The sequence below is a fragment of the Corvus cornix genome, chromosome 2, assembly GCF_000738735.6.
Source record: "Corvus cornix cornix isolate S_Up_H32 chromosome 2, ASM73873v5, whole genome shotgun sequence".
Taxonomy (NCBI): domain Eukaryota; kingdom Metazoa; phylum Chordata; class Aves; order Passeriformes; family Corvidae; genus Corvus; species Corvus cornix.
This window is the reverse complement of record NC_046333.1, coordinates 132,629,467-132,655,545: the sequence shown is the minus strand read 5'-3', so window position 1 is coordinate 132,655,545 and position 26,079 is coordinate 132,629,467. Positions and strand designations below refer to the sequence as shown.

Sequence of the window (26,079 nt, the reverse complement as noted above, 5' to 3'; positions counted from 1 at the left end):
AAAAAGACTGACAAACCTGAATGGGCAGGGGACCATCAAGAGGATTAAAACGTTAAAGGAATTTATAAGGAGAGGGTGAGAGGGCTGGGTTTTTTCAGACAGAAAAAGAAAAGGATAAGGATGATGGTGGGGCATCAAATTACTGTTACTTAAAGTAGGGCTATGAAGAAGATTGAGTCAGACTGTTCTTGGAAAGGTATTGTGAAATGTTAAGAGGCAATGACTGAAAGTTTTATCAAGCAAAATTCTGAATGGATATAAAGACAAAAATATGCCAAAGCAAACGTAATTAAGCACAGGACAATTATCCAGATGGTCACTCCTCTGAGGTAAAGAAAGATCTTCTTGAACAAAATGCTGAAAAGCCTAGTCTAGCTGGCACATTAGTCTTCTTTTGAGCAAAGGAATGGTTTCAAGAAGTGTCTTCAACCGAAATTACATTTTGATTCTTGCAATGAAATAATATGGAGGTGTGAAGTATGAAAAGCTATGTGCAGACTCCTGATTTCATTCACTAAGATAAAAAAAGCAGCATACAATCAGTGTATTATGTTTCTTTTGGTTGACTAAAGAAGAACCATGAGAATAATAATAAATGTGCATACATTAGAGGGTGGGGTGGCTTCATTTAGGCACATAGAGCTACACAATACTGAAGAAGAACTGGACAAAAAGTACCAACCAATGCACTTACATTTTCAGTACAGTAAATGCAGACGTAGTTGTATGACTTACTAAAGAGAAGGCAAACACCTTGAGCCAGAAATATTCCCATTATTCATTACAGGAGACTTCAGTGATGCAAGGGAGTTACGAATAAAGAACAAATAAGTATCTCAGGATGTATTCTGCAAAAGGCTTTCTGAAATTTTGTAGCAAATTCCTTTTAAGTTTGTACAGTACAAGTAAGTCATGCAGCCCTTCTGCACAAAGCCAACTCAAAATTTAAATTCTTGGCATCCATTCAAATCTTTTGATTCTGTCCATTCCACTGACAAGGAGAAAACAGTACTCTAGAAATAATTTATTGAAGATATTACTATATATAATTTACAGTATTCATCTCCAAAAGAGGCCCTGTGTCTGCAAAGTATCCAAGAAAAAGAAAAATACACTTCATTTCTTCTCGTCATCTTTCATGCTTCCAAATGTTAATGAAACAATGCCCCTTATTTATCTCTATCATATGTGAAGGGATAAAGGAGTGGGGGGTGATGTGATGCCTAGATCAACACAAACAAACAGCTTCTGGGGTTTTGACAGGGTGAAGAGAGAGAAATGTAAATAGTTTGGCTAGTCTAGAGAATTCCTCGCTTCCACCCAGACTCACGTGCAATGCTGAAACTGTGAGATTCAGGAAAGGAAGGAGAAAATCTTCTCCGGTCTTCCATTAGCCAGATTCTTGGAATAGTTGACTGTGTCTTGCTCAGTAACTCTTTCCCTAACTCTTGTTCTTATTTGTGGAGGTACCTCAATATGTCCAACAGCCATTCCAGTGGAATTTGTCATGTATTAACTCCTACTATCTTAAAGATGCTGTCAGCCTGACTAGATTCCAGGTTTTGAAGATAAGAAATACATATTTTTTCTTAGGGCAAAAGTTTTCCCTATCCTTTCTCTTTTCTTTTTTTTTTTTTTTTTTTTTTTTGTGTCATCCCAGAACTGTAAAATTTAAACCTAGCAGTCTGTCACAGTGATTGGCTTTCAATACAAACTGAGGTATCAAGTCCCAGTAATAAAGAATGACAAAATTCAAGAGATGGCTGCTGATCACTAATATTCCAGACAAAAAGGAGAGATTAACTGTTCAGATGAAGGATCCCCCATGATGTACCCATCAACATTATTGCTAAAGAAGTATGAAAATATTCAGAGGTGAATTGAATGTTAGGGACCTGAGAGAAGAAAATTAATGTGAGTAGTGGTTACAAGGCACAGAAAAAGTTTTATAGTTTACTAGCTTTAGTGAAGGACAGTGTAGCATGTGAACTCACAAGAAAATACACAGATTCGATAAAAGTTCAAGTTCAACATCAAATAACCTCAAAAACCTACTTTACAAAAATTTGTTTCCTTCATCATTTACATAAATCTCCTTGTGCATAAGATGTTGTGGAACCACTATAATGAATAATAGCATTTACTGAATAATATTCTTGTTCAAATAACTCATTCTATTCTTAAATCAATGTCAGAGTGCATTTTGAAACTGACCACACAAACAACAAAAACCATGTATTTCAATTACCTACACAATTTTTTCTAGATGGTACAACACCTACTCATAGCTACAGTACTTTGCAGATGGATTTTTTTAAAAATCCAGTTGCAAACCAGGGAAAAACCTACCTCAGTGGTGCTACTGGAAGGTTCCAGTCCAACCATATTGGCTTGTACCAGCTGCTGAAGAAGTTGTACTTGAGCCACATTGAGGAAGAAGTCCAAATTTGTTGTCACATTCACTTCCAAAGAATGACCACACACCAAAATTTCCTGTGAAATTAAGGGGAAATACTAGGTAATAGCTACTGGGAAAATAAGCTTCTATATAACTGTATTGTGGTTCTCCACTGTAGTCAATACTTAGCATTATATATAGTATAAATTTGGTCTTTTTAGGAAGAAACTGGTGTGTCACGCTTCTGAAGGATGTGGCTGCTTCTTTGCACAGCTTTCAACAGCATAACTGTTAAGGCAAACTTTGAAAGAAAAGCATCTCATGCACAAGGCCTTGTTTCCATCTCTTGCTAGTATCAGTGGGCTGTCAGAGTGTCCTTGGCAACGATTCCAATTCTCCTTTCCTTCCAAGAAAAGGATGTACTTTTTTTTTAAATTTAAACATAAACTCTGCTTGATTTATAATGATATCATGTGTTGGAACTCACTGATAGCCAATCTAATTGATTTCTCTTTCCCTGTAAGCCATTCTTAATACCTTGGCAACACTAGCTGGATAGCCACTGTTTTATTGGTGTTGTCTAGCACAAATAAAGATCTTCACCACTGTTGGCAAGAAATAAAGAGATGAAAAACAGAACCCGTGCAGAAGGGGAGAAGAACTGCTCTGTCTCATGAGAAGCTTTAACAATGCTCAAGCTCTAATCTAAACTAGACCTCTCCCTTCATGATGGAATGTCATCCAGGGAATAGATAACAAGAAGAATGTATGTACAGAAAACACTGAAATTCTTGAACATAAGCATTAGCAAAGCTCAGATTTTTTTTTTTTTACTTGAATAATTTCTACGCATCCTAGCCACACTGGGGCTTTCTATTTCTTTTTTGCATTAAATAATTTTCCATCTGCCCTTTTGATGACCCTTTACACAAAATATGAAACTTGATTTCTTCTTTCTATGCCCACTAGCTATTGTTTTCCAACAACGTATACCTACTGCATGTTGCAATACACATCTACTATCTTTACACTCCTGTACCAATTTTACTCTTCCCAGGAGGTAGCTTTTAAGAGAATTTATCCTTATGAGATGACAAAAATTTTCTGATATTTTTCCCTATATAAAATGTTCTTGAGTTACGAACTAATGCCAAAAAGTGAGCCAATACCTTTTGTGTGTAACTTGCTTCACAGACTTATCGTGAACAAGCTTAACAACACACCAGCAAAAGTGATTGTTAAATCTGAGTGCCTGGAATTACCCCATAGCAAAGGCAGTGAAATGGATGCTTAGTGGCAGCTTGGGGTCTTGGAAATCTGGCTAAGAGAACTCAGCTTAACTTTCTTATTATAGATAGTCCATAGATTGCATTTTCAGGTTTCTTTACAAGAAGCTTGTGAATACAATGTATTGTTATGTTGCGCCTCTTCTCAACACCTTTCTATCACAAACTTTTAAAAAATAATCCTGGAAATCATTAAAGGATTCCCATTTTTGGTACTGAAAATAAGCTTATCTGCCTCTGGAAGGACTGCCTTTAATATTGAATGCTATACAAAAATTATTCTCCGGCAGAGAAAGAACATTTCAGCTTGTGACCTTTTTCCAGTTGGCAATTTGAAAACACACCTGAACACTTCAAATGGTGGAATGGTAAAATATGAAGATTATCCACATATTAAAAGTTATGCTATTTTTGTTGACACTTTGTACTAACCTCTGGGTGTAAATTCTCTGCTGCATCAATTTTTGTAAAAATAATCGCAGGAGCTGCAGTTATTCGAACGGTGAAATCTGTTAAAATTGGAGTTAAAATAGCTCTCCTTTCCTGATGCCGCCTTATGCTAGGAAACAAAGGGAAAGAAAAGTAAAGATGAAATTATATTGTAAATTGTTGAGAGGCAAAAACTTTCCATATTATCTTTACATTCAGTACATAGCAATAAACTTCTTCAATACCAGTTTGGCATTTGATTGCTACCTTCATAATAATTAAATATCATTATTATAAATCATACTAATTCCAATCCTGAAGGCAGACTTCTATCTTCATTTCACAGGAAAAGTATATCTAAATATTTGCCTCTTCAACCTATCTCCAGGTAGACAAGTTTGACACTTGACATTGCTTCTTCTCCCATTTAATGCACTATACACAATAATTTAAAAAAAATGCAAACTTTATTATCAAGTTTTATTGTCAAGTTTTTATTTTTAAAACTTGCCTGTGGATGCCCTTCACTTTACAAATGGCTGTTCTAAAGCCTACATAATATTTGAATTTGTGCATTAAAAGTCTGTGCTGAAGAAATATGCACAAAACTGACACAAGAATGAAATACATGGAAAATTAAACTAGCAAATCCCATGCAACACTAGGACTCCCACATGAAATTAGTGACCATTGCCCAAGATGTTTAATACTATTTGAAAAAGCAGGGATGTCAGTCTTCCTCCACTCCTTCTGTCACTGGTTGTTCTTGGTGCTTTTTCAGCTAAATATCAACATTTACTTACCAAAAATATTTGTGTCATTAGACTCGATAATTGTATTTCTTTTTCATCTGGGTGTTTAGTTTTGAGGTTTTTGTTGGGTTTTTTTCCCCCTTTAACCAAACAGTAAGCCTACAAGCACAACTCTGTTATAGATGGATCACTAATCGCTTATGACAACACATTCCAAATGGCCAGAATCTTCTGGGTCAGGTCAAATAAACTATTGCCACAAAATGCCATCTGAGAGCCTCCGACAAGGGAAAAAAATGTAATGAGATAAAGATGGTGTTCAGCCTCTAAAAGAGGATACACTTTGAATTCCAAAGAGACTCCTTCCATCAAGATAGTTTTGGTTTTTTTTTTACCTATTATCATTTGTAGAAACATCAAATACCCACATTTTACCAAGGTTAATTCTAAAAATCCTCTAAAATAAAGTTATAGGTCTCAGGAAGTTTTCCTACACTTACAAAATTAGCAACTATGAAATTATGCAAGTTTAAAGATCAAACTACATTGCCCTGAAGAAGAAATAAATAGATCCATGTAGAACTCTTCATCAGCATGTCAGTTACATTTCCCTATATTACCATTAATTTTGCTATCTTAATGAAGACATGGCAGTTCAGGCATCAGCATGAATCACACAAATGAGCCAGACACATGAACTCTGCAATAAAGAATTAGTCCCTACCATCAGCTAGAGTTATCCATGTTAATATTATTAACCAATATGGTTATATGCCTGTCCATGCAGAAATTGCTTGACTGCACGTGTAATAGGTATTGAAATCTCTTGATTAAAAAGGGGTATTGAGATGCATAGTCTAGCAATGGTTCTGTAATGGATTCTGTAGGAAAGCAAACAATCTCAAATGCTAATGGTTTGTAAGCCAAGAGTTAGGCTGGAAATAAATGAAATAGATATCATAACCTGAGGTGTAATTCATTCTACTGCAAAATACACAAAATTCATACTGCAAAAGATAAAAAAATTATTTTACTGCTTAGGCTATTTTAATTTTGATGCTTCAAATGCTACTAATAATTTTTTAAGTGTCCTCTAAACATCTAGAAAAGATGGTGATCTATAAGGGAATATAAATTATACAGTGGGGGTAGGCCTTAAAGCTTTTAAATTTATTTAGGACAACAGTATGCAGAAGTTAAGAGCAGATGCCACAGAGCCAGGATTGGCAGAGCACAACTCTAATAAACTTTTGCCTCAAATAACCCTCACTGCTGAGGAAGCTGCACACTACCCTAGGAAGTGTGCAGTTTGCCTAAGAGTAAGCCAGTTAGTGAGCGGAGAAAACTGCCATCTTACCTTAAAAGCGTTAACATTTTGGTCAGCTATAGCTCTGTTGATCTCTAATAATGGCTTTTAAAGTAAGATTAGTCTCATCAAGTCCCCAAATTAGAAGTCAGAATTGTTAATGGTTAGTGAACATCTTCAACTTGAGAATAATGGTCAGATTGTTCCTCTCCATGCCATCACCTTCATTTTAGATTTAAACCAAATGGTTTTCTACCCAATTCCTATTTCCCCTTCTCAATGGGATGAGAAAGCAATGCCTTTTTTTCAGGACAATGAAGGAGCTAAATAGCAGAACAATTCTATGAAAGAATACGCAGCTATACATTAGAAAACTTCTACTCGAAGTTTCTTGAAATGCTAGTATGTGTGATTTTAATATATGAAACAGAGCTGTAAAAGCAAGTTATTTGTTGAACCGCAAACCCTCAACTGGCTCTCTTCAATTGATCAAATTATTTTTCAGCTTATGGATATTCCCATTTCTTAATTTTCATACTTTATTCTAGTAGATTCCGAGTACACTGCATCTTAAAGGACATTTTTGGTAATATATATTGATTACTGCTTTATTTTATTTCATTTTAAAAATCATACTTATGTGCTATCCCTGTCCTGCTCAACTTACTACTTTCTGAATTTCTTGTGGGTGAATTTTAACCTCAGCCAAATCAAGTATTAGGAAAATAATTGTAAGTACAAACAGAAGGCAAACAGAGAACAGTAAATAATGAAGGGAGAGGATATGAGAAAGAGCATAAAAGGAACAAAGAAACAAATTCCACTTTGAATTATTGAGTCTTCCACACTGCACCTAAGTGCAATGTTAACTTAACACAGGTGTACGCCACATGAGCTTATGAAAAAACTTGATTGTGAAGAGTGTAATGATGGCTCTATGTCTGCAGCACATTCATTCTGTGGTTCATTTATGCATCTGTTATATATTTGTCTTGGAAAAAAAAGGAAAAGCTAGTATTTTTAGAGATGTTAAAGCAGTTGATCATCTACACTTAAAAGTAAGTGCATTTGAAAGACCATATGCTAACGCAAAGGAACAAGGCAGTTAAGCAACTGTGATAAGGTTTGGAGGTGCCTTAGTGCAGAATTTGGGCTTTATCTGCACAATAACATAAACTCTGGTTATGGACCACAGATCCACATTGCAAAAGCACAGGATGAAAATGGTCTCTGTCCTCAAAGGCTTACAATTTAAGTATAAGAAAAAACACACCCACAGACAAGGAAGTAAAAGTAAACCACTAAGAGCAGCATAGGCAATGCTATCCATACAGTGGCAACCTGTCTTATAGTTTTTATATTACAGTATACTAGAAATCAACTTTTTTGAAGGATTTAAAATAAAATATTGCAATAAATATGTGAACGTTTGCAGGAAATGCCTTTATCACACACAGGAGTGAGCAAGGAAGTGCCTTTTCGAAACACTATGTGGTCAGTCCTGGTAACTGGTGTGATGAGGTCTGATGAGCAGGGAGTGTAGATGTGTCAAAGCAAATAAGACACGTAAAGGGAAATGGATAGACAGGGGGTCTGGAAGTACTGCAAAAGCAAGGACATTTAATGATTAATATGACAAAAAATGTTGTGGGAAGAAGAGAGAAAAAAATGTGAAGAACAGAATTTTGCAATGGAAGCAACAACTTTTGATTACATCAAGTCAAATCATCAGTATTTAATTATATCCAGTCAGAAGCACGTTGAAGTTATACGAGGAGGAAGGACTGCCAAAGAGATGATGTTGCCCTAATTAAGGAGATGTGATGATGTGAGATTGGATAAGCTGAGAAAATGGACAAGTAGGACTAAGTCCTACTACTATGACTCTCATGTGGAAAACACTAATCAAAACAAACAGAAAATGTGGCCACTAATAGCTAAACATAACCTAGATATGAAATTTGGAAAGGTTTATCTTATTATTAATTATATTTTTTTCTTAATAATACCTTATTGAATCTAGACTTTGAGCCCTTATATACTTAAAAATTCATAAGGCAGGAAGAAACTTGTATACATTCAATACATGAATAACAATCAAAAGCACATTTGCACCATGTAATTTTACTAGCTACAGAAAGATGAGTCCTCATGGAGAATTTTGTGATGTGAAAAAGAAAAAAAAAAATTAGCATGAAATAGGCCACAAAGTCCAAGTGTTCTCTAGTAGTGTTGAGGCATACAAAATGTCAAAAGATGTTATTTAAGACAGCATGTTAACTTGAGACTTACGAAAGATTTTTCTCTTGCAGGCTTCCCATGTAGCTGTTTAAATCAGCTAATGCCTGATATACAAATGTGTTAGGAATGTATTAGGATATCTAACTACTAATGACTAATTCACATCCTTTCATCTCTCTGAGGTGTTGCAAAGACATATCACATGGCAGTAAAATAGCACAGCAACATTCTGAGGACCATCTAATAACCAAAATTAGATAATGAAAAAGTATAAACCACCTAGTTGTAAAGAATTACTATTTTTATATTGTAAGACCTCAGGAAAGCTATTTTTTATCTTATGAAGAATGCTGTGCAGCATTTCTTTGTTGTGGATGATTATAAAAAATAAAACGCCCCATCTTATTGAGAAAGGCTTTGTACAGTACGAATACAAGCACAACTTCAGGTACAACAAAAGACAGCAACTAAAATAAATTACTGAATAAAAATGCATTGCATTTTATTCCAAAAGATTCAAGGGGAATGCCCCTACTTCCTTAAGATCTACAGATCATTTTTTTTCTGGTCTTTCTCATTAGAACTTGGCAAGTTGCCAAGAACTTTCCAAAAAAGCAGGAAAATGAAAACTATTCAAAGAAAAAATCTGCAGGAAACCTTTCTGAGGATCCTTGCAGTGGTATTTTGTTCAGTTTTGTACAACAGATCATTGGCTCCCTGATGTACTCCATGAGAGCTGTTCCAGATGGTGGTATGCCAAGGACAAAACTGTAACGCAGTATATTGCCACACTCAATTCATTACCACACAGAGAAGTAATGCTTTTAAGCACAATTATTATTTTTTTTAAACAAAGTTTATTCAGGCTTCAGGAAGCAGAAGTTGCTGCTGGGAGCTGTAGAAGGACTGCACAGGGATGGGGGCGAGGCCTCAAGAGAGGATATATTTCTTTATTTCCTTCAGGGCTGTTGTTTTTTCCATTGAGTGGAGGGAGAGGGAGGAGGAGGTCTGCAAGCTGAAAAAGCAGTTTTCAATCAAGAAAACTTCTTTTGGTTAAGTACTCCCAGTTCCCCACATGCTGTTTGGTAAAGGGAATAAATGTGGACAGGTTTCATTTGTACATAACCTTATTAGAACTGTCTGACTGTTTCCAGTATTCTTTTTATATATTACACCATTAGGGAGCTTTTTATAACATCTATGGTGAAGTATAAACATTTCATAATGGAAAGAGTTATGATCCCGGATCCTCAGTACAGCACAGCATCTAGACAGTTTTTTCTGCAAGACTGCATGCACCCTAACAGAGTGTTCCAGTTCCCCCAGTCTCCTTGGGGTGACCTGCAGAGACACAGGAGGCATCACACCAGCATTTCACTATAGCCCTTCTTGAAGAATCTTACACTAAACACCTGTAAGTATTCAACAGCTTAGTCTTAGAATATGGTGGTTTGTTTTCCAAACTGCAATGTAAGGTTGGGGGTAAGAAAAAAGGCAACCCCTTAATATATTAAGTACTAGAAAAAGTGATGGGAAAATCTGAAGGATTTACTTTCAGTGTAAAGATTGCTAAAGCATTTAAATGATAAATTATGTCAAAAGCCTTCAGATACTTGTTTGTGTGATATCCATAGATCTCCTACTTACAGTGGTTTGGCTGGCACACAAATTTTTTAAACCAGGCCAAATTTCAACTGTAGATTAAAATACAATATAATTTATTTCAAAATTTTTGCAATTTTGATTTGAAATAATCCAGTAATGCTTTTACAAATTGGAATGGAAAGGGAATGGCTAGTATCGATGTTGAAGTTTTCTGTAAAGTAACTATGAAAAACCTGGATATAGGTTAGATTCTATACTGCCCCACATAGCACTTAAGAATTACAAAAATGAGGGAAACAGATATCTTTAAACCCAGTGATCCTAATATACCATAACACTGGGTAAGAACAAACAGAAATATATTAAAACCAAACAAAGAAATTAACCCTAAAATAACTCAGCAAAAATAATTCATAATGTCCCAGGTTAAACACATCTAAGAAACAAAGAATTTTAAAAAATGGTATCACTATTAGGTTAAAGCCTAAAGCTTTTGTGGTATTTGCAGTAAATATTAAGATAAACTTAACCCTGGAAACAGTAAGCACCCTGTAAAACATCCTGCAGCCGCCCTCTTGCTGCATGCCGGAAACAGTGCCATGGATGGCAGAGTTCAGTGCAGGTTCTTCCAGTTCTCAGCACATCACTTCCACAGGTCACAAAATAAACCCAGATACAGCAAAACTGACTGTCAACTAAAAAGCAAAAATGGAAAGATCCTGAAAAAACCTTTAGTAAATGTGTAAAATTTAAAACCAAAAGGATACGAAAGCATTCATAATTTTTCTTGAAAACAAATTCAAGCTGGAATTAAAATACTGTAATTGCACACCAGAAATGAAAACCTAATGTATTTAATTAAAACTGATCTAAATTAAAACCCAAGTACAAGATTCATTCAAAAGCCATTTTAAACCAAATATACTTATTTGTATTCTAATAAAACTTCATTTTGGAAGTCTGCTGAGGAAGCATGTCCAAGCAGTTACAGGGGGGGAAAAAAAAAAAGAAAAAGAGAACTCAAGATTGTCTGTAATAGCTGCTTTCCTTGTCCTATTAGCTTTTCAGGAATCCTACCAAATTTCCTATCTAAATCTATAACCATAAAGCTCAGACTCAACGTGTGCTGGCAGTAGGATTTCAGTCACCAATGGAAAGGAAAAGGAAAGCCAATCTCTCAGTGGCTGGTTTTGCTGTGTTAGTTTAAGTTGCAAATTGGCTGTAAGTCCTTTGGATATTAACATAATCTTATTTTTCAAGATATTCCAGTGAATGTGGAATTTTGTGACAAAGAAATTCATGGGGAACTTGTCCAACATCAAGGCCCAACTAGAAAGTCATACACATTTTTAAGGCTAAGAATTTAAAATAAAAAACATCTATGGAATTATATGAGTTTAAAAAAAATAAATTTTAAAAAGACAGGAAGGAACCATGTGATCTTATAAATTAAGATCAGAGTCTATTTCTCTGCTAAAATTTTTATCTGTACTCCTGTGACTACTTGCCATTTTATTATTTCTTTGGTTAGAACTGCTTTTCCTGGCCTCTATTTTTCAAGGATAAACTGGAATTTATTATTGATCACATCTTTTTCCTGCATGGTCTCCTCCAGAGTGAGCTTATCTGCCCTCTTGGCCCTGAATCAATACATCACTTACAAAGCTCAGTCTGTGTGCCATTCTCATGTAACAACTTTGCTACAACTTGCCTTACTTTCAGAAAAATATGACTCCTCTCATCCCATTTTACTGAAAATTAAGCAAAAAATAGTTATTTCTGGATGATTCTGCCTGTTTTTCTACAACACTTTTAGGAACTCATCCCTAAATGCAAATAGGAATCATGTATTGGGAACCATAAAATTATGCACACATTTCATAAAAATCAGATTGTTTCCACATGAATTAGATATAAAGGACTTTTAAATGAAAACAAATAGCTAAATGTATAGGCAAAGAGGTATATCCTAGCAGAAATGCTTCTAAATACACAAAATTACTTTTGAAAGCTTGCTCTTGGCCATCAGACCTTATTACTGCCAGTTTGAAAAGTGAAATCTGACTGCTACACAGTCTGTAAAAATTTAGTTTTAAACTTGTATGAATTTTTAAGTATAAAAAAGTACATTAAAACGAAAATAAGAATGTCGAATCTTCACAAATTACCAATTAACTCCCCCCCTTTTATATTTGAAAACTTCAAAATTTAAAATAGCAGGCAAGTGTATGCATGCTTTGTCTTTCAACCGTGTTTAACCAGAGGGTGGGGCTTTGTGTGCACATATACAATATCCAATAAAGGAGACTCAGTTGAAATATCTCATTCTCAAAATTCATCTGTTTTTAGTTATAGAAGTGCAAAAACCAGTTCAGAATCAATAGGAAATGTTCTACTTTATCCTTCTCTAATTTAGAAATGTCTAAGCTGGTTTTACTCAAGCTCTGTAAAAATACAAACAAAAGAAGTTTAAAAACAAAGAAAAAAACACACCACCACAAAAAAACCACACCCTACACCCAAACCCCTCCACAAAACAGAACCTCCCATTCCTTATAGAGACTGAGAAGCTGAAGTCTCAGCCCTGGAGTTATTTTTATGGACAGACAGTAAGTCACTCAGAGAAGAGCTTATAATGGAAGCAAAGGCCCACAGTAACTAGACAGTAACTACAGTGGAACCACAACAGTAATATGCATTTCAAATGTGTAATCCAAAACTCTATGGAAATGTGCTTGTAATGTAAAGCAAAACCAGTACTGAATTATTTAATTCAGGTGTACCATGCATACTCTCTGTAGTGTTTGTGCTGTGTAATTTCAGAGAAGAGTAAGTTTTAAAAAAAATCCCTACCTACTGGCCATGTTCCATTCAAGTGCTGGATTTTGAGAATTTCTCTCACTCTCTGTCAAAACCCCTCCTTTTCCACTTTCCTTCTCTGGTTTCAACTGATTCCAATAAGCAGTACCGATGTTGATAGATTGAAGATCTATTTGATATTGTCTGTCTTCAACCTCTGATCCAGGGTCTCGAAGAATTCCTAGATTTAGTGCTCTCCTGTAATGTCAAGAAAAGGAAAAGAAATCACCAAAGGTCAAAATCAGACCAATCAGATATTCGTTAAGATCCAAATTAACAAAATGAAAGTATCAATTTTGCCTTTTTTGTCTACACTAAGCATTATTTTAATTTCAAATCTTCAAAAATACCCATCTGCCTCTTTCCTATGGAATTCAATGGGAGATCTGCAAATGAATATATTCCTAAATTTAGCCAGATGTACCAAAGTTGATATGAGATCAATGCATTGACTTCATTGCACTTCCAATCAAGTCCATATGAGCAGCCGTGTGGGGAAGTAGGACTGATTCATATCACTGAATGGATAAAGGATGTCACATTCAAGTCCTCACAAAGAACAGCTACACATCAGTACAACCAAGAAGTTCATTGTGAGACAATTGTTCCACTGTTCAAATTTATCCAAGAATAAAAATGAAAAAGAATATTCCAAGATGATGGAAAAACAATTCAATCCTTTTAGCACTGTATTTCAGCACAGTGCTTTTTAAATAAAATTCTTCGGACAAGTGAGCAAAAAGCATTTTTGAGTGAACCACATTCCTCGTGGATTCTTCTGGATTCTACTACATTCAACTTTACAAAGTATTTCAGTCTTGAGCTGAGTTTTGGAAAGTCAGACTCAACTTCAACAAAACATTCAAGAGTTATTAAATGAGCAGGGAGACCACTCAGTTTTACCACTGACCAGTCAGAGGAGTCTCCTACTACCATTTGTCTTCTGCTAATAAGCACTGAGAAATACTAAAAAACTATCTTGCCCTTTCTACACTGGGAACAATACAGCCTTTTGTGCACTGCTCATTTGATATTATAAAAGGAATTCACCATTATATTATCACTGTATTTCAAAATAAGGGAGCAAGGGGATCTTAACTTTTTTTTCCTTCAATCTATGATCACAAATTGTAGTCCATTGACTGATTTCATATATGTGACATCCAATTTGCTGTTCTGTTCAAGGTTGTTGTCTTTTGCCAGAATGACTTAGTTTACAGCTCTTGTCTTCCCAGAAAAAGTAATAATTCTGCAATTTGTGCTAATTTTATGCTAATTATCTAAAAATAAATAACTATTAAAGTAGCACATCCCAAACGGCAAACTCAGAGTACAGGTATGCAACCTACAAGTATGCAATCTGTTTCAAAGTACAATCCCAATGCTGCCTAAATCCAAATACAGTTGAAACTGCTAATACACTGCCATTGTCACCAATGGAGTATGTTAGCAATTAAGAAAATTAAGTAATTAATCATATGTACCCACAGAGGCATGTGGATGACAGGAAAGCCATTTTGATCAAGTCACTTCTGGTGAGGCAGTGTGATGGCATGGTTCAGTAGTCCCTATAACTTTCTTAAGTGCTTAGTAGAAACACACTGAAAATCTATTATGTCAGTAGTGGTATTTCAAAATCAAATGTGGTTTCTTAAAACTTAAGAATGTGTTTGTCAACTTTCCACATACCTAACCACAACCACTGTGCCTTTTATTATTCTTTTAAAGGCATTATTTTGTCAATATGAATGCAGTTTAAAAAAAAAAAAACCCCACCACGGTAGATTATTGTATGATCCAATATCTATTTATATACTTTGTCTAGTACAAGTAAATACTGGAATACATGTTTTGTGAAATACTACTTTAAATAAAGCACCAAATTACGTATTTTAGGAAATCTGCTTATGTATATAAAACAGAATATGATACTAATTTCACGTGCATAATGGACTGCTCTTTCTCGTACTTCACAGTGAGCATTTTTCATTTCTTCTTCTATGAGCAGCTTGATAACGTGCAATAGGTTCACACAGATATTCCTTAGACCCATTCAGATCTTGTGAACCAAATTCCTTGAGCACAATGTGTCTGTATGAGCTGATCTGAAACTCCCCATTGTGACGATGGCTTTCTTACCCTCACAAATTTACTTATTTAAACATAAACCACAACAAAATCACTCTTTGGCAAACATCTTCAGGTGCAGCAAAACATACAAGGGTGTTATTTAAACACAAGGTACAAGTGTATTGCTTTGCTGGTGTAACATTCGTCCACTGTATCTTTTTCTTTTTTTTAATGTACTTTGGGATATTACAGACTAATAATTCAATATTTTCATGCTGATATAAAAGTTCACATTTGCATTTTGTTCCTACTATTAGCAATCTCCTATATGTAATACAAAACTCTTCTTCTGATGCTTCAGACATACTTTTGAAATCCAAGCAAACAAACTGTGTTTCTATAGCTGACCCATTTCAAGAAACACATATTTTGCACACACATGTAAAATACAAAGGTTCGTAATTAATGCCTTGATGTTTTGACAAAGCTCATTATAGCTTTCAGAAAGTACATCATGCCCTTTTTATACAAGGATCAAAATATAGCCTTTTCCCAAACAAGTAATATATATACAGGCATTTACATAAGCCCTCATTTCTAGTTTCCCATTCAACAATTTACACACAGGCATTTACATAAGCCCTCATTTCTGGTCTTCCATGTCAAAAATTTACCTAAGCATGCCTCCAATTTATTAGTTGTATACCTCCTAGAAGGATAAAAGTATGTTAAACCACAGCAAAACTGGCCTAATCTTAAGCACGCATGCTTTGTTTGAGCTCTGCAGTCTCTGAAATCCTTGCAGCAAATACATTCAGGAAAACAGCGTAAGCCAAATTCACGACTTCTCTATCTCCAGCATAAGTGATGTTTTATCAGCTGAAATGTACGGTAGGGGTTGTGATTTTAATTGCTTCCCTCTTCTGAAAACAACTTCACTATCTTATCTGAACCTTTCCGCAGGTGGTGTAGAATACAACAGTTGGTCAATAATACAGTAAGATCACAAGCAACCGAAGACGATCATAAGCACGTAACAGGAAACACAGGTTTGAAGTTTTTCCTTTTTAAAATTGATTTAGTCTGGGTCAGGCTTTTTGTATGTTTATTTAAGAAGCAATTCATGTTGAACCAGTTACTACATGCTGCTGAATAAGCATAATTCTTAGACCCACTGTAAAGAAGTTAAACTTATTCACTTACAGCTCATCTCAGACCTACAAAAACCTACATAAGCCAGGAAAATGGCAGTTAAAGACTATAAATTATGTACTAATTAAGAAATATTTGCAGACTTTACATGAAACAGCTAATTTTTATTAGTACTTACTGGATCTCTGTATGCACTGATTTCTGCTTCCAAGCAGAGAGATGACAAACCTATCTACCCAAATTTCAATTATTAAAGGTTTTTTCTGGTGGTTAAAGATACTTCCTATCCTAACTTAAAAAGGAAACAGACACTAAGCTTGGATGAATATATACTCTCTATTTCACAGGAGTAAAACCTGTGGCACACATGTAAAAGGACCCCTTCCTCTTCTGCTTAAGCTTCTGAAGTCCCAGGCTAAATCTAGTCTGAAAGCCCCTCATCGATGCATGAGATGTGACTGAATACTGTAGAAATCACAGCAGTATTTATCACTGACCTAATGCACCTTAACTGCCTTTTCCCCAATTCAATTTAATAAAGCTTCCTCCTTGAAAAGCTATTGAATGTATTGTACCAAACAGGGAAATTGAAGCGAGTGTTTCTTAGGGACACAATGGACTCCATCTGGAATGACATGCTATAGATGTTAAGAAGGGCACAGAACAAAAATGTGTTAAACCGAGACAATCTATGACAACAACACTGGCCTTTGAGAATGCTAAGCTTCTCTAAGTAAAACCTCAGACAGTAATCAGCTTTTCAAAGAAAGGCAACTACAGTTTTTGGGTTTTTTTAATTATACCAAATAGATGTGTTTTTATCACAGACAAGTTAACACTTGAGCCCTTGGGAGAGAAACAGAACTGCCCCAACATCATATATCATGATATACATCATGATCTTAGTACTAGAATAAAAAAATCCTGTAGCATGACTTCTCATGATGGAAGTCCTGGATGTGCCTAAATTTGGAGATATTAAAAACACTTATTTGTGAGGAAGATGGAAAGAAGAATGAGAAGTTAAGCAGAAAGAAAAGGAGAGCACAGTACTGGGCAAGAGGAATAATTATGGAACCTGATCACTGAAGCTGAAATTAAAGAAAAGCAGCAGATAAGAACATTCTGATGTTGCAAGAAGAGAGGAGGAGACATCTTAGGCAAGAAGAGAAGGTCCTCACATGATCCTGGGTACATATTCTGCCATACTGAGTGATACGCATGTCTTCCGGGACAAGGGTAACCCCCGCTTTGCTTCCCCACCCTGCCATCTGTCCATAGGGAGACTTACTTGTGGTGTAACTGAAAGTGTTTTATGACTGCCAGGATGTTGGAAACCTTTATCTTAGTCTGGATCAGTATAGCAGGCTTTCAAATGCCATCAGCAGTAAACACCAATTCTCACTGTTCCTGCCTCTTTTCCCCAGGAATTATGCTACATATGACTGGCTTTGTTGGCAGCTGCCCCTTCTCCCCTCTCCAGCTCAGCCTCCAAATAACTCAACTACTGTCCCATCTCCATATTTGCTGGCAGGATACTCTGGATTGGGTACGTGCAAATTTTTATTAAATGAAAATATAAACTGAGTAAAGTTTGTAAAAAAGTAAAAACGAGTAAAGTAAATTGCTTAATGCTTTTCTGATTAGCAAGTGATACTACTGATTACATGAATCTCTTTAACAATGAAAACTGCATTCTGTCTGATTAGCCTTTGTGTTGTGTTCTGCACAGCCAGATACACCAACATTATCTACAGAAGAAAATACATGGCAGATGTCCTGTAATTCAGAGTGGTTAATCTTCATAATATGTATAGGACTCTTGTAAAAAGAAAACATCAGCGATAGCTCTATGAGCAAAATAAAAATGACTGAAGACTTCTTAACATTTACATAGCGGACAAGTACATTGCATCACTAATACAAAGGAAAAAGTTATTAATTGCATTATAACTAAATATGTTTTGTGGTCAACAATACTCATCAGTTCTAACTTTATAATGATTTATAGTGTTCATCATTTTCGTACAAAGACATAAATCAGCCGAGAGGTAGATTACTTGTACAGTTAGTATGTTGACAAAAAAAAGACCAGTGACTGAAACATATGCAAAATTTTCTTCTGATTGCACCCGACTGCTTCAAACAATTGATACAGGGATGCACAAATGCAAGTGTAACAAGTAACTTTCCTCTTTTTCAAATTAATGTTGGATAAATGTGTGACTTCTATCTCGGGCACTGGTCCGTTTTTTGCTCTGTATACCTACAGAGAGAAGTATCACTGAGAGGAGAGGAACTGGTATAGGTATTAAAAAAGCTAAAGAAGAGGACGAGACAATAAATAGCTATAAAGATCATTAGGTAACACAAGGATATGCATATGGGAATTTAGTACTTTTACATCACAAAAAAAAAAAAAAAAGAAAGATGATTCAATTATGGATTAGCATGTCCTAAAACATGATTCAATACATTAATGCTGAAGTGCCTGGTGAAAAAAAACCCCTGGATGCATTATCATCTAGAACAGTTAAACAAATAAAAGAGCAGTAAGATTTTAGTAGATTGTTGTTAACATGTCTTTTAGTCTCCTTTGTGTCAGTCTGGAATAAGGATGTGTTAGATACATGTTTAGAAAATTCAGCCTTGAAAAGGGTTTGAATTCTGCTATTTGAATTCACTCTCAGCTTCTAGATACTTCAAGCACAGTACAGAATCTACTACTATGACAATCATGGTTGCTGACAGAGAATGACATTAAGAGAAGGTATTCAGGATCTTCAACAAAGCCATCACAGTACTCTACCTACAAGTGTTTCCCTTAAAAAGTTCCAAGCTAGTTATTAAATAGTCACTTTGAGACATGCAGATGGGATAGTTAGAAATACAGTTAGCTCTTCTCTGATTCTAGACTTTTCTAGTTGTGCAGCAATAACTCTTCTACAGAAAATAATGATAGTAATAATCAAACTTTATCTAAAATATCCAAATATACTATTTTCTTTACTAATATTTTTCAACACAGCTTTTTCTTGCCAAGCTGAAACAGACAGGTCTTCCCTTACAATTACTTTGTAAGCTTTTTCTTAAAAACAGACAACACAGAAAAAAGCCCTCAGTTCTGAAAGAAATTGCTCAGAGATGAAAAACTGTAAAATTACAATCACATTTTGCTAACTACTGTGTGTCCTCTACGTGACTAGTTTCATCAACCACAACTACTGAGTCATACAGGTATTTATTTAATCCCAAACCATTTTATAAAAGGACTGACATTCATTGAGCTATCATAATGCAAGAGAAGAGAGATTTGGTTTTGAACATAGAAGAAGAAATCTAGTGAATGGAATGCAATGGTTTGTGCCTATTTTGCATATGTGGTTGACACCCCCTCAGAAGGAACAGAAAACACTCTCAGTTAGAACTCGAGGTGACAAGTCTAACTGGATGCATGGACGTGCAGGAGAGCAGAGTCTCCTTATGTTGTGCACAAGAATGTTTGGGACTAGACAGACACCTTTGGCTGGCCTGCCATGGGCCTGCAGGACATGCTTCCCCCTTTGCAAGGATAGAACACGCCAAAGGAAAATAGGAGAGGCAGATTTCATTCCTGTTCTCTCTAAACTTGCTTATTATGTATCTGTAAACAACAAAAGCCACCTCTTTAACAGTCTACTAATTTATACTCTGGGCATAAAGCCATAATAATTTTGTGAATATAATTAATTGCATAGAAAACATTTTGAGAGTATTCTGAAAATGCAAAGATATAAAATACGGATAAAAATTAACAACTGTGATTTTAAATGATATACTATTTATTTATTCTATTTATGTGACTACTTAAATATTTTTATTTTGAAACCCAATAGGTAGCTATTCAGAGAAAAAAAAATAATCAACACCCCCTTGTGCTTATTAATTACAGTGGTGGTGCCAGGTGGGTGCTACAATAATTCCATTTGCTATCCATTTAGGAAGGTCAGATTTTACTGAACTGGGCCACACCAAGGTCAGGACTGGTAGCAGTGCATTGATCATATAAAAGCTACTAAACACATGAAAGGAATTACAGTAGCTCACACATGAAACATTTTGGCCCTCTGCTTCCTTTCTTAGTCCCAAGGGCAGGAAATGCTCTACATATCCTGTGAGGTGACCAGACATATAAAAGTAGTCCCTTGTTACAAGGGCTGTGGTACAGTAATTGCCTGCAAAGAAGCTGAAGAACTTCTGTAGTGCACTTATCTTCTAGAGTTGCTTCTGGAACACAGTATGAATACCCTATAACAATAAGGTATGGTATTAGTAAACAATGAAGTAATTTTAGCCTCTCTCAAAAAACGTGTAAAATGAAAGAAAGCTGAACTTTGCAGCTGTGCATTTAGATGTCATCTGTTTAATTACTTCTGTAATTTTATTGTTTAAATTCCTCAGCAAAAATAACAGCATGAGCAAGTCTGAACTCGTAAAAATCAGTTTTTCATTTTTATACTGTTTAATGTTTAGACAGTTTGAGAAATCTCTTTATACTTTTGAAGCATTCACCCAAATTCAGGGAGCACTGTATAAATATACACTTGACAGACTGTATAAATGATAAGTATGCACAATTCCAATGGAAGGTCTGTATGATATTTTTGGATGCCAAATGTTCCTTAAAAAAAACCAAGCGGAATAGAGTTTCTCTAAATAGTGGAAGTCTGGGGAGGGGACTAGCAAAAAAGCCAAAATACAATATAACCCAAAGACTTTTATGCTTTTGTTTTATGGTAGAAATATTTTTATCTCAAAACTTAATGCTGTTCAGCAGTCAAAGGATCTTTCATTTCAATCTTTTAAATATTTTGTGTCTACTTGCTTTACCACATGACTAAGATAAATAATCTTGTGATTTTCCCACTGTTTTCAGCCTGCATTTTACTTGGTTTAATTATTAATCTAATTAAATGATACAATACCTCAGTTTTTCCAGATGTTCTATAAATTCACCTGGAAATACCTGTTTCACTGAACACAGGCCTTCATATTTGATGCATGGAATTTCTCTAAGTGGTGTGGTACAACCTGGTATAAAGGAACTGGCTGGAAGGCCTGTCCTCAGTGTGTTTTATAAGCTGACATGGGACAAGGTTCCTTTTTGCTGCTGTGTCAGTATATCAAACTCATACCTGGACATCAATCAAATTGTATCTGAAGCAGAAAAGAACATTATAAATAAATAATTACCAGCTTTTCCTTTACATTAAACAATGTATATTAATGCATACCTTCAGCATGTGTCTATTGCAGCAGATAATGTTTATAACATGGATAATACAAGAAACTATTCTAAAACATGAATATTTAACTTTCCAAGTCAATTCACATTTATCTTTGACGCTGATTGCATTAGTTTCTCAAGATGCCACTTGTATTTTCTTCTTCTTCTTATAGAATCACCATATTCATAATGGCAAGCTGAAACTATTTTTGAAATACTGTATATGATACTATAAAATACGTCAATACGTCAATAACACAGTATTAAAACTAACCTTCCTTTAATTCTTCTTTCCTGAAGTACTGGCACTACTTTGTCTATTTCAATATCCCTTGAAAACTTTCCTGATATAAAAATTCACTTCATATTAATTATGGAATACATTACCTGTCATGTCAAAGCCAGTGTTTTTTCCTCCTTAAAACCCCACTAGACTATTGTTAATGGCACCTCCTAAGTCAGTATGAATCTATGCCTAACAAAATATATTGAAGGGGACTTTTACTTCTAAATATGCATTTGAAGAGGGGTGAAGAGAGAAACAAAAAAGATGCAAATCTGCTCAAAATATCCCTGTGTACTCACAATATTGACCATGAAGACTACAGATTCCAACGTCAGGTAGTTCACTGACTCCATGATGCAGCCCAAATATTTAAATGATGGTGGTTATAAAGAAAACTTAAGAGTTTTATTTTTCTACCTGGAGCTAAAAAAAAAAAAATTGCAAGGACACTGCACAGATACAAACACACCAACAAATACACTGCCCATTTGGGAAACAGCAAATTCCACCACCTGTAGTTTGAGTCCAGCTTAGTAAATATAATTGGTTACACTCTTATGAGCTGCAATGAGTGAAAAATACAATACATAGATTTGGAAAATTATTTTTAGAAAACAACTTCAACAACACCTGCAGTTACATAATGTATCAGGCATTTTTTTGACTATGCCAAAAACATGGAAAAATCAATCATTGCAAGCTGTATGAATAAAGTAGGTCAAAAAAGATATGCCAGAGAATTGCATTCCTCTGTATTTTTCTTGAATACATATAGGCACGTATTTATACACTTCCAACCTTAAACTGGGAAACAGAAAAATTTCCAATTTGCTTTGCAGCTAGATTTGCTAATCTGCAAGTTTCTTCCTGTTCCTTGAAAAATCATCACATACAAAGATTAAATAATAATATTCAATAGTTAAGTAATTTTGGTTATCAGAAAGGGTTCAAACCTATTCTGCTCCTATCTTGCAAGTACAGGGCATATCTATTTATAGATACTCCTATGTTCTATTTGTACCACTTGTTTATTTTTTAGTGTTGGAGAATACACAATATCAAGCCAGAAAACTGGAGTAGCTAACTTATGCCAGTCATTTACATTGAAGCTAATAGAGATGCCTGATACTATCTCTGTATTTTATTACTCTCAACATGCACTTGTGTTAGCCATTAACATACCAGTGCTGGCCATTGCCTTCTCACAAAAAAACCCAAAACCTAGCAACAAAAATATCAGTGGGCATGAAAAATGTTTTGAGAGGCTCAAGAATGGTACGTTTATCTTTGTGTCCAACAACTAATAAAGCCCATAAGATTACAAACCACCCTTAAAAAAAAGTGATGGGTTGTTTGTTCTTAAGAAAAAAAAAAAAAGGAAGAATAGCTTCTGAAATGCAACAAAACCACTGTACATGACTTTTAATCTTTTTTTTCTTTCTTTCTTTTTTTATTGCAGCCTAATCAGGTTTAATAGCACAGTAAGACCTTAAACATAACAAACATTAAGCATGACTTTTGACCATACTTAAGGTGGTTGAGCTAAGTGAAACTATATTGGAAAAATCAGTTAAGAGCTAGGAACCATAGTCTATTTACAAATAGTAAAATTTGAGTTGCTCAGGATAACAGTAACATGGATTTAATTTTGCCATGAGAGCTTGGAAGAGTATCCCATAGAGAAATATGCTAAAATAACATGTTACCATTCTGTATATTTCTGATAATCCTTTTTGTTAAATAATTGAAAACCAAAGTTGAAATACTTACAAGCATTAAATGAAAGACACTGGCAAACAGTTTTGCAAAAGAAAGAAATCTTCTATTCAAAATGTAGTTTAAGAACTGTGGTATGAATTTGTCATAGATAAAACCCTGTGAGGGACATCAGAGAACCCACAAATATTTATGGAATGAACCACAATCTGTATACAGAAGTTAACAAATGTTTCATTACAAATGGGATATGCTTCTCCCTGTAACAGAAGCACACAACTTGCATTATATTTACCTTGAGATCCTGTTAGAGTTAAAAATGCTACAAAGAAAAGAAGCCTGCTTTATATATTACTGGAAAATACTTTTCAACAAAAAGCATTGTTTGAAACCAGATCCAATGGAAATTATATTTACTCACAAACAGTTATGAAGAAAACTGTAGAATAGGAAGTTTTAAAAGCTCTCCTCAGTTCCTTTAGAAGAAATCATTTACTGCAGCTAAGACTTTTAGATGTTAATTTTCAGTACATAAGACAGAAAAGCAACCTTGATGTGTGAATTCAATCATATATTTTAAGAATCAGCAATGTAAAGTCTGGGAAGAAACTGTAAGGAGTTTGTGTAAAGTAAAGGAACATTACTTAAGTAATTCATACAGAGGAACCACTCCAGCTCGTAACGTGGCATTCATTTCTAAGTACCAGCTAATTATTTTCTTCCATGTTAACAGAAACCCAAACACCTCCCCTCATTTCCCCCTGTATTTCACAATAACAGGCGCAATATAAAGCTACCAAGGTAAGGGAAAAAGAAAGATTAAAGGGATGTAACTTGAAGAAATGTAAAAACTTCAATAACGTTGCTTTATAACAAACATAAAACACAAAACACAACTCATAGAAAAATTAATTCTATCTTTCAGATTACCTTTTATTTCCCAGTTTTACCTGAAAAGTTTTTCATTGCATTAAAGTTGCTGAGTATGTAAACAGTGAAAGCATGCTGGGATTTTTAAGTGGTATTTCATGTGTTTTTTTCTTTGTCTCTGTGCCCTTTCTTGTTTACCTTTTTAAACTGTTACAGTCTATTTAATAATGTTAATGCTGAATCTAAGAACTATTTAAAAATTCTTAGTACACAGTGTCAAATTCTGTGCTGTTTCAAAAGCCCAGATCATGATGACAGATTAAGCTGATCCAAGCCCAGGCTGATAAAATACACCTTTTTGCCAGGGCTAATCCTTGTGTGCCTATACAACAAATAGGCTTCGGGTAATAACCTTATTGAAAACAATTGCCTGATGGCCTCAACACTTTTTATTTCTTTCAGGTCCCTCAGCCAGTTTCTTATACACAAGTACAAACAGGAACACCACAGAGAAGTAGATCTTAAAAGAGTTCAAATTTAGATTTACAGTTTAAATGGGCACAAAACTCATTACCGAATGATCATGGGTAAAATAATGCTTAGAAATTGACATTACATGCACCCCACTCTGGGCTGTCCCAAGGAAGCCTGGGGCCACACATGACTCCTCTAGCCCCTTCACTGGGCATGGCTGGTCTGCACATCACTTGCTTGGATGGGAGGGCGAGAGACTCCTCTGCTCAAAGAACTCTTCAAACATCTGACATGTTTTCTCTCCACTGTGATAAAACATGAATTGCTTTAGGGAGGAATTAGAAGTTTGGAAAATATTTTCAAATGGGAGAAAGGGCCATTATAATAGTTAAGGGAAGCAAATAGTTACAGGCTTGATCTTAATGAAGGAGGTGCATTTCAGTGCTAGTTGAAGAGACATGAGATTTCTGAGGGGTTCATTCAAAATGTGCAAAACATGGAGGGAAAAAAAATGAAAAGAAATTACTCTTCCTAGGGAGAAGATGAGAACAACTGCAATGACCTTAGGTCTCAAGAAAAAACCACCCCTATGCATAACAGGTATTTAGAATCTTAAGACTAGGGAATATCAAGGCAAGAAGTTCAAGAAATGGAGCATTCTAGTGTACAGAATACAATCGAAAGATTAAAAGGATTAGAATTAGCCAAAAAGCCAAACAATTTGTTTTATTTTATTTTGATTGGCTTCATCACAGCAGAATTGCCATTTTTTGGGAAAAAAAGGAAATGGAAAAAACCCATGTTAAACAGCATCTCAAACCAGCACAAATGAAAGAAATCCTAATCTCTGCTCCACTCAGTCACCATAAACATATTAGATTTCAAAACTGAGGTTGTATGGATTTCACATGCCAAGCTCTGCATATACCACACAGAAAATACTTATTAACTGTGTTAAAACAGTATTTGAGACAGTGAGAAGTATCAGAAGACCAAGGAAACTCTGAGATAAGGCTGCTGTGTATCTCTAACAGCCTTGACTTTGCAGAAGATATAGTAGTTAAGATCACCCACAGCTGAGAAAACTTTTTATAGAACAAAGTATAGCACATGAGCAAAGCAGAGACAGCAATGCCCTTGTGAAAGTTTTACTTTACAACTGCTATTTACTTCTGACCTTAAGCTGTTTAATGATGGCATCATAATTAGTCCAAGAAATGGAGTATATGCTACAATAAATTATATAAAGTATGTAGACATTGTAGACTCCATTTAGAAGAGATGCATCCTTCATGCCTGGCTCCTAAGTTCACAGTTAAACTGTCCAACCTGAGAATTTAATGATCTGAACACACAATCCAGTTTAAAG

The 26,079-nt window shown here is 35.1% G+C and overlaps 1 protein-coding gene across 5 annotated transcripts in view; it reads right to left on the bottom strand.

Moving 5' to 3' along the window:
- VPS13B (vacuolar protein sorting 13 homolog B) overlaps positions 1-26,079 on the bottom strand; it is a 436,854-nt gene that overhangs the window by 140,512 nt on the left and 270,263 nt on the right. For all 5 annotated transcript variants that reach the window (XM_039549957.1, XM_039549959.1, XM_039549955.1 and 2 more), the window contains exons 31-33: positions 12,871-13,074; positions 4,117-4,243; positions 2,350-2,493 (exon numbers count right to left, since the gene is read on the bottom strand). In XM_039549957.1, coding sequence (XP_039405891.1) covers positions 2,350-2,493; positions 4,117-4,243; positions 12,871-13,074 — 475 coding nt within the window. The remainder of the gene's footprint in view (positions 1-2,349; positions 2,494-4,116; positions 4,244-12,870; positions 13,075-26,079) is intronic.